At 51.3% G+C, this 10,105-nt stretch overlaps 1 protein-coding gene across 3 annotated transcripts in view; it reads right to left on the bottom strand.

Annotated features, from left to right (window-relative positions):
- Grk3 (G protein-coupled receptor kinase 3) overlaps nucleotides 1-9,675 on the bottom strand; it is a 111,866-nt gene extending 102,191 nt beyond the window's left edge. Inside the window, exon 1 of one of the 3 annotated variants that reach the window (XM_029477562.1) lies at nucleotides 9,656-9,675. Coding sequence is in view for 1 of the 3 variants with exons in the window: in XM_021163545.2 (XP_021019204.1) it covers nucleotides 6,503-6,615 (113 nt within the window). In the remaining 2 variants the exon portion in view is untranslated. Of the gene's footprint in view, nucleotides 1-2,782; nucleotides 3,800-6,502; nucleotides 6,662-9,655 lie in introns of those variants that run through there. The other 2 variants (XM_021163545.2, XM_029477561.1) reach the window with 2 other exon arrangements.
- Between the last annotated feature and the right edge of the window lie 430 nt (nucleotides 9,676-10,105).

The raw sequence follows: 10,105 nt of genomic DNA on the forward strand, positions 1-10,105 counted from the left end.
CCGCCCCGCCCCTGCCCCCGCCCCCACCCCCGCCCCGCCCCTCCCCCTCCCTCTCCCTCTGTGTGTGTATATGTGTCTGTCTGTCTGTCTGTTTCTCTCTCTCGTCCCCTCCTTCTTTTTGAGACAGGCTCCCATGTAGTCCAGGCTAGCCCCTAACACACCATGTAGCCAAAGATGACCTTGACAAACCCCTGACCCTCTGCCTCCACCTCACTGTAGCAAAACACTCTAACAAGTGAGCCCCGCTCCCAGCCACCAGCATGCTTTTTGTGAAAGTGTGCTATTAGGCCGTTCTGTGCACAACCCCAGCAACCTGGGAGTATGGGTAGAAAAGCACCTTTTCCACTCCAGTTCTCTGTGCCTAAGTCTTTAGCAGTCCTCACCCCATGTTCCACGTGGTACGAATGAGTGAATAAAAATACTTATGACAGGGGCTTCTGTTGGGACATGCTATGGCCAGCAATGAGTAGATGTTGTGTGTTATAGATGGGGGGGGAGGTGACGGTTGACTGTCCAGGCTCTTGGCTCCTGTTCTGGAACCTTCTGTTCTAGCACATTCATCACAGATAGGAAGGAGGGCACAGGGAGAAGAGAGACCTTGGTGGCAGAGGGCTTTCAGGGCTCTCCTCTCATGCCATCCCTACTTCCTGCCTCTAACACCGTGGAAAGAGGAAGCAGTTTGCAATAGACCCAAGGCTGAGCCCAAGCTGACCCTCGCCAGCCACTGGGTATCGGGAAGGCAGAACCCCCACTCTCGCAGTGCTGCACATAGCCTGTATTTAAATATGTGTATGATTTGGCCAAAGCTCAGAGGACCCAAAAGATGAGTTCTAAAATTAGAAGTGACATTTACAGGGTGTGAGGACAGACCCACGGAGTCATCAGAAGGCCTGGGAATTCCAGCTCTGCAGCAACAGTGAGAACAGAAAATGAGAACAGAGAGAGGGAAGCCGTGAGAGACTGAAGCGCTGGGGCAGAGGGGACACCCAACCCCACTAGGGGCCAATGGCATAGAAATGCTTTGGCCATCTGGGAGAAGTTGCTTCCACCTGCACACAGGAGGACCTGAGTCTGGATCCGGAGCACACACTTAGAAACCATGTGTGTGTGTCTAACCCTGGGGGGCTGGGATGGAGTGGGGGAGAACTGGAACCCTACAGTTTGCTAGCCCAGCCAGTCCCATCAAACCAACGAGTCCTGGGTTCAGTCAGAGACGCTGTCTCCAAAAATAAGATGGAGAAGCCAAGCATGGTAGTACTTGCCTTTAATCCCAGCACTTGAGAGGCAGAGATTAGTGGATCTCTGTGAGTCTGTGGCCAGCCTGTCTACATGGTGACTTCCAAGCCATATGCACACATGCAAAAGTATAAGTGCACAGTGTCTTAGTCAGGGTTACTATCGCCTTGATGGAACACTGTGACCAAAAGGAACTCAGGAGAACAGGGTTTATTCAGCTTACACTTCCATATCACTTTTCATCACCAAAGTAAGTCAGGGCAGGAACCTGGAGGCAGGACCTGGTGCAGAGACCATGGAGGGGGCTGCTCACTGGCTTGCTCAGCATTTCTCCCTCAGCCTGCTTTCTTATAGAACCCAAGACCACCAGCCCAGGAATGGCTCCACCCACAATAGGGTGGCCCCACCCACAATGGGCGGGACCATCCCCATCAATCACTAATCAAGAAAACTGCCCGCAGGCTTGCCTACTGTCTGATTTTATGGAGGCTTTTCCTCAATCGAGGATCCCTCCTCTCCGGTGCCTATAGCTTGTATCAAGGTGACAGGAAACTAGCCAGCACACCGGAGTTTGTCACTTCTGTTCCAATTGCCAGTGTCCACGGAGTGATGGAGGGATGGGAAGACAGCCATGCTCGCAGAGCCCCATTCCCCAACAGTAGCCTCCGCCCCTCCTTCTTCTCTAATAAGAAAAGGTTCTTTGGGAGTGGTGATTATATTAAGATTGAAGCTAAAGACATTATCTTCCGCCTTTTTAACTTTTTTCCTAGAAATGGAGGAGGGGAAAGAGGAATCTTGACCACAGCCCCTCACGCTCCTTGTGGGGAACAGGGCACCACCTGCAGGCTTCCTTAATCATAATTACTTTCCTCAGAGGCCCCCAGAGGAGGCTGCTGCTCTCTCACAGCCTCCGAGGACACTCCCGATATCCCAAAGCCACAACCTTCCTCCAAATTAAAAGCACAAAGTTTCATCCATTCCCTACCATGTAAGAAGCGAGGTGGTTTGCATTCTGTTCAACTGTGGCAGACGGTGGTAAACCGCTGAGTGGGTAGAATGAGGCACCTGGCTCCATTCCCTACATCTTGCATCCCTCATCTTGGATCCTGTGAATGCCTACCTGCCCTCCCTTCCCTGGTCTTCTTGAGCATGGATCCCTCTGTGGAAAAATGAGAATGCTGTGCCCACCTGCTGTAGCTACCGTGGCAACACTTGATGGCGCCCAGACCTGGCAGAGGAGATGTTCCCAGTAATGTTGGTCTCTAAGTCATGATGTAGCAAATAACTTTGCTTTGTCTGGGTCCTAGGGGTCCCCAGGAGAAAAACTTCCCATTGCTTCCAATCTCACTTCTACCCCTTGACATCCATCCACCACCCATCTGCTGACAGAGACTCTCGCTGCATCTCCCTCCAGCCTTGACATCCCTCCCTGAGTTTTATGGCTGTCTTTCAAGGGAGTCTGCCGAAGCTTCACGAGAGTTCTGAGCAAGCGCTTCAAAAGGCTCTCTAAGAACAGATAGATCATTGAATCGGGCACTGCCTGTACCTCAAAGAGACACTCTCGCGCACGGGGCTCTGATTTAAAGCATCTCAAAGTGTTCCACCGGGCAGGTCCTCGTCTCAAATTGGTTGCTCCAGAATATCCGTTTCCAAGAACCCCCAGCTGCAAGCAGCCCTTGCTTGCCTCTCCAAGCCACTGGCACAAATGAACTGAGACCAGGAATGAGATAATAATGGAAATGTCAGTACAAATGTGCCTTTCCCATTTGTGTCCCTTCCCCCTCTTAGAATGACTCCTGTCACAAACAAAACACCTTCTTCCCAGGCTCTTTGGGTTGGTTTGTGGCTCTGTGGATGGGAGGCTTGCAGAGAGCCACCACCTGGCTCCTTCCCATCCCTCGCAGCCCTTACAGCCCTTACCCCGTTCTTCCATGTTAGGTTGTGTGCACAGAACAAAGCCAGGGGGAAGTCCTAAAGGTTGAACAAGGAAGGCTCTCTCCAGTGACCACAGCGTGAAAGGGCAGATGGCCACACCCTTTCCAGGTCGGTCACAGGAGTAGCCTGACACACGGGAGTCATGAACAGCCTTGCCACTTAAGCGTTGCCAAGCCTGGACAACTGATTCACAAGTCACGAGAAAGCACTTCACAACCATAATGTGTTCCACGAATACAGAACCAGAGAGTGCAAATGAGGCCTGCCCAGGTCCACCCCCCAAGTCTCTCCTATCAGAGGACTCTCGGGATAGGCTGTACAGTGCATCAGTACTTCCCCATACCAGCTTCTGAGAAATGGGTCCAGGATAGCTACCAATTTAAGGTCAGAAACAATAAACAGGCAGGGGAGATGGCTTAGGAAGTAAACCAAGGGTGTGAGTCCCTGAGACCCGATCCCTGGAGCCCACAGAAGAATGGACAAGGTAGTGTTTGTCTGTAATTTCAGTGTTACTGTTACAGCAAGGTGGCAGATAGGGACAGGGAAAAGCCAGAAGCGTGTGGGTCAGCTGTTCCATTCATGAACAAGACGTCCCAGCATAAACAAGACATGACTCAGACAAGCTGGGCAGTGTGGACCGATGGCCACAGTTGTCCTTTAATTTCTACACATCCTAGGCAAACCCATGGCTCAAGCTGTGTTCTTTCTGCTCCCGCAGTTATTGGCCTGAATGATTGACAAGAGCCGCCTCCCAGTGGAAAGCCCAACACTGTCAGCATCCACTAAACAGAATGGGTCTCAGGGGAACACGTGACCTTCAACCCAACTCCCTTCAGCCATGTGTGACTTCAAGTCAACTCAGTAACATTGTGTTCAAGAAAGGTTATCAGAGAAATGGACCCAGTGCGAAGAGCTGTCTTAGCCATAGCGGGACTTAGAAACTGACTCCCTGGGCCTTTGCCCATGAGTTAGACCCAGTTCCATCAGAACCACTGTCTACAAAGTCAGTTCATTCTCATCACCACAGCAGACAAAGGACACAGTATATAAACACCCTGGCTGCAAGGGTCACGGCCCCCACCTCCAATGGGCCTCATTATCAGCTCCATCAGCTCAACAAATGTTTGGGTGGACTAAAGAGGAAATGTGATTTGACCGCCTTCAGAGGATTTACACCCACTGGCCTGTTAATTGAATAATGTGTCAATGTAACAAAACATTTGCTTCTTGCCTCCTCACAGGAGGCCAAGTCTTCCCTTGTGCCTGATGTTCCAGGAAGAGAGGCTGGACCCGGAAGACCTGTCTTGTAATGAGTGAGATACTGTCATCTGTTGAAGACTGGGAAGAGGCAAAGTCACCGAGATAAGGAAGCACAAAGAAGACAGAGCGTGACCAGATAATTACTTAGAAATAAAAAAAAGAAAAAGTCAATAGTGAACGACCAAGGGGCAAGTTCAAATGCACGATCCTCTCTTCCAACAGCCAAGTCCTTACAAGGAACCAGGATCGTCTGTAGTTGAGTTGTTGGTTATTGCTTGGGGGATTGAAGCCACTGAGACAAACAGGCAACAGACTAGACTCCTGGAGCAGGAACAGATGGTCTAATTCAAGAGTCTACCTGAAAATCAGCTACAGAACAGCAGTCCTCAAAGGACCCCACCCTAACTTGATTCTCCCTTAGACATTCCTTAACCTCAGGACTCACAGGCTCAGCCACACCACATCTCCTTTGAAACAAAGTATCACCAAAGACCTTGTCAAAGCAGGAGGGTGTTGTACAGAGAAGTGAGGGCCCTGGGCACTAGGGTGTGCAGCCAAGAGCGAGCGAGCGTGCACAGAGAAGGCCAGCTAGGTTAAAAACACCAAGAAAAAAATGATGAGCGGACAGACATTCCTAATTTTAGTCATCTTATATACTCCCTCTCCCATAAAGCTCCCTATGAGTTGTGATTTGTTGGTTTTATATATAGAAACCATACATAGTTAAGATTCCCTACCCCTCACAGGGTGGGGGCAGAGGGAAGGGAAGAGAGAATGGAATGAAGCTTTTTCATGCCCCCCTTCCCAATGGGGAAAGTTTTCTACTGAAGCTTGCTTGGTTGTGACTTGGGGAGCCCTGGGTCTGGTCCCTCCCACTTACTGAAGATTTCAATCAAGTCCTGTTTTCAGTGAGTCTCAGATAGGCTGAACTCCAGGAAGGCAAGCACTGTCCAGTCCACCCAAGTCTCCCCTTGTGCCTGGTTCATTCCGCAAGGAGCAATACACCCCCCAAAAAAACAGCGAAGGACCAAGGCTTGCAAGGGAAGGCAAGCCAAAAATACCCAGCCAGCGCAGCTGTGTGTACAGTGTGACTCTTCCTAGCAAACACGGCACGGGGATTTGATGCTTCCTGGATCACGGGGCTCACAAACACGTTTGGGAAAAAATAATAATAACCTGACCATTGCTCGGTATTGAAAGGTTCTCTGAGGGCTATGCATACTGCTAAGGAGACAGACGGTTTACCTGGCATGTGTGAAGCCCTGGATCCCATCTCCAGGACCTCAAAAAATTAGAAGAGTAAATGTGTATATTTTCCCTCACATGAAGGTAGGTAACACTGCCGCCACATGGGTGTGTCACGCTTGACCATTTGAAAGGGGGTGCAGCTTTGGTTTAGAGCCTTACAGAATTGCATGGTTCAGGGGTGGCTGTAAAGTCCGAGCCAATTTTATCATCAACTCAGGGAAGCCACACCAGCTAAGCAACTGGCAGTGGGGTCAATTAAGAAGTGACACACAGCCCCACTCTGGAACACTGCCTAGAACTCCCCGGGACAAGTACAGCTCGAAGAAGCCATCACACCTCAGAAAAATCAATAATAAATCAGTCGTGATATTAAGAGCAACTTGGCAGCGAGCGGCCAGCCGGAGCCGGTGCAGCGGGAACCTCCAGTCTTGCAAGACCAGGCTAGGCTCAAGTGGCTCTCCTGTCATCCTTCCCAGAAAGGGCAGGCCGCCAGGGGTCCAAGTTGAGGAAAGTGGCTCAGGTAATGGCGCTGGTGACATAACTGAGAACTCAAGGTCTACTTACTACTGCAGGGGGCCAGAGGACAGGGGCAGGGGTGCTGAGAGACAGACAGCCCTGCAACCAGCCTGGGACAGCGGGGCGGAGGGGACTGGTGGACGGACCAGAAAAGGAGGGAGAGGACCAGAGGGGACAGGAGGGGACTGGAGGGAACTGGCGGGGGACGGGAGGTGAGGGAGAGGACCAGGAGGGATCCGGGAGGAACCGGAGAGGGAAGGAAAGAACCAAAGCGGACTGGATAGGGCGGAGAGGGCCGGAGCAGTACCTGGGCTCCGGCAGGACGACCTTCTTGCTGGCGCGCGCGGCCGGCGCCGTCTTGCTCTTCTCCATGGCCATCAGGTAGCTGACGTCGGCCAGCACGGCCTCCAGGTCCGCCATGGCGGCTCCGCAGCTCCCGCCGCCCCGACGGGGCCACGGCGCGCCCGACGCGCGACCCCGACGCGGACCCCGACGCACCGCCCCTTCCGCGGCTCCGCGCCCCAGCCCGGCGCGCCCCCAACCGTCCGCGGCCACGCGCTCCTGACCCAGCCTCTCAGGCACCAGGGACTTCCTCTCCCTCCTCCTCTCCCTCTCCCTCCTCCTCTCTTCTCTCTCCTCTCCTCCTTTTCCTTTCTTTCTCACCCTTAGCTCTCTAAGCACAGTCCAGGTGCCCAGTACTGAGTGGACACTCCAGGAGGTCTCCAAAAGCACACTGTCCTGGAGGGGACGCTTCAAGAGGTATCCTGAAGTAGTCCCACCTGCTCTTTCAAATGATTGCCAAATAAAGGTCATAGCTATGGCAGGGGGTGTCTCCAGCCATTAGCCCCACCCTAGACCTCCCTGTGTGAACCAAGGCAAGAGCCACCAGCATAGAAGAGAAAGTTGCTTGGCTCCTGCCATGCAGGGTGAAGTGGGGTGAGAGTCCTGCCCTGCAGCAGCGCTGTCCCAGGGGACCCAGTTGATGGAAGCGCTCTAGGTTCAAGGTCATAAATGGCTTGCATTCAGGTGAAAGGCCTCAGGGTGTGTGTCCAGTGGGGGTGCTTAAGGCATCCTGGCTTCTGCAGGCTCTGTACCAACTCAAGAACCACAAGAGGAAGTGCCCCTCTGAGAGTGCAGAGCCTCCTTGGTTTTTCAGGGAAGTGGAAAGGCTGAGGCTCGATTCTGGGCAGTAGGGAATTTCCAGGGGCCTGGACCTGTCATGGTGAGCTTTTCACTACCCCAGCCCTGCCTAGGTCACTATTTTATTTCTCTGCAGCTGGGCACAGGGGTCCACATTCAAAATCCATGTGGCACCTGTTAAGGGATCAGAAAATCTGCAGACATCATAAGCTTGCAGGGGCCTTTATCCAAATTGCCATACATCACTTTGAACCCGGGATTGGCCAGGGCTGAAGTGAACTGTTTGGGGGTTACAGTCACGTTTTTGATTAGTTCTCCTGCTTTTGTTTTCTGTCTATTCTGTTTCCCAAAGGACTAGTTTTACCAGAAGTTTCTCAATCCCCAAGGCACAGTATTTAGGGGGACTAGAAAAGGTCCAGGTGGTAAGGGGTGGAAACATCCTGAAGGAGTTGGGTCTGCCACAGACAGCCCACATCACCCCTATAGTGCCCACTGTATAATGGGGCAGAGACAGGGAGAGCCAAGCCTTCAGTTGAATTTGCCAGTTCCATCCACTTTTTCACCCAAATATGGGAGCATAGATGCCTTGTCTACCCAATAAGGAGAGAGGAGTAAGGATCATCTGGGATCCTCAGATGATCAGATAACAAATAACCCTCCCACCTCCCCCATTTTTTGATTGATTGATTGATTGATTTTGGTCCTTTTTGACCTAGTAAGATTTTTTTTGTCTTGTCATGTTCCTTTTCCAAGATGATGATCCCAGATGATTAAAATAACAACAGCATTTTGGAAGAAACGATATTGATTCAGACATGAAGGAGCAATGTGTTTTGGGGAGAACTTACTCCTCTCTCCTCATTGGGTAGACAAGGCATCTATGCTCCCATTTTTGGGTGAGGAGTGGATGGAACTGGCGAATTCAACTGAAGGCTTGGCTCTCCCTGTCTCTTGTGGTAGGTAGTAAGTTATGAAGACAACCACATTCAAACCTTTAGTCTATGCTGAAAGGCTGAGAGACATCAGGAGCAAGATCCCAGCTTTCTGTGGCTCTGTCCTCATGAGTAATGAGACCAGTTCTTTTGAGTAAACAGAGGGGGAGGGCAGCATCTAGAGCTGTACCTTAGGATGGGAAGTGCAGGCCACATAATAATGAGGAACTGAGTTCAACTGTCAGAACCCACATAGAGTGCATGGGGTGCACATGCTTGGAACCCCAACACCAGGAAGACAAGATGGGGGGAGCCCCGGGGCTCAGCAGCAGGCCAGCCTAGCTGAACTCATGATTTCCAGATCATCAAGAGAGCAAGTGTCAGAAAACAAGATGAGAGGCAGACAAAGTAGCCTACCAAGTAAGGGTTCTTGCCATAAGTGTGGAGTTCCGTCCCCAAGATCCCCTTGGAGGCAGAAGAGAGCTAACATGTGAAAGGTGTGCCTGACCTATGCATGCGTGAACTCACACAATAAATAAATGTAAATTGTTTTAGAAGTTCCAAATGGGAAATAATACCCAAGTTTGTCATGTGGCCTGCTCAGGTGCACATACACACACACACACACACACACACACACACACACAAACATGCACACACAGGCACCTACACAATACACACATATGCACACACAATGCACACATGCACACACAATGAACATTTAATACACACACAGGCACCTACACAATACACACACATACACACATATGCACACACAGGCACCTACACAATACATACACATGCACATACAATGCACACACATCCGCACACAATGCACATTTACATACACACACAGGCACCCACACAATGCATGCACACACAGGCATCTACACATGCACACACAATGCACACACATGTACACACACAGGCACACACACACAGGTTCACACACAGTGGACACGCATACACGGGCACGCACCTTGCCTGACACCTAGCAGATCCTCCGCCAAGATCACCTCCTTCTCTACTCTCACTTTGCCCATGCTGGAGAGGATTCCAAACCAGCAACTCACAGTTACACACTGAAGCAGGAAGACCCCCTTACCAAAAATAACTTCTCCCTAGGGCATTTCTAGGATCCAAAAATGGCAACAGTGATGTCCATTTATAAACACAGGCGATTGCTTTTCTAACAGAGGGAACAGCGTGTCCAAAACATGTGCGTGTTTCTGAAGCCCCTCACTGTGTAAGTCAGCTGACCTCATGCCCAGGTACCACTTCTGGACGTAGTAGTTGGCAGCCCACTCACTCTGGCTTCCCTCTGCTGGTTCCTGCACCTCTGTCATAGCTGGGGTCTTTCAATGTGATGCAAGTTTTTTCATTCTCACCGAAAACAGAGGGTATGGATGGCACTGACACAGTTGTCATAGCTGAGCCTCAGACTCCTGTCACTAGACAGCATCCTCGCCAGCCTGCAGTCTCTAGAAAGATACAGAAAACAAATCACCACCCACGTGTGTGCTCGGTGGGCAGGACTCTCTGGCAAACCATACCAGCCCAGCCCCCTCCACCCCCAGAGGACCAAAGCGCTCAGAGCACAAGCTGCTTCTGAGAATTGCCAGAACTCCAGGGTTCCCGCATGGTTCGAAGCGTGCTCACTCTCTCTTCCCCCCACGTTGTATCATTAGGGGAGATGTGGCCAAGGCTGGCACATTCAGGACATGGCTCTCAGGATGGCAAGAAGTCTCCATGGGTAAAGTTCCATCCCTGAGAGCCACGTAGTGGAAATAGGTAAGAAAGAGAGAGAGAGAGAGAGAGAGAGAGAGAGAGAGAGAGAG

This window comes from Mus caroli, chromosome 5 (assembly GCF_900094665.2).
Source record: "Mus caroli chromosome 5, CAROLI_EIJ_v1.1, whole genome shotgun sequence".
In the NCBI taxonomy this organism is placed as follows: Eukaryota; Metazoa; Chordata; class Mammalia; order Rodentia; family Muridae; genus Mus; species Mus caroli.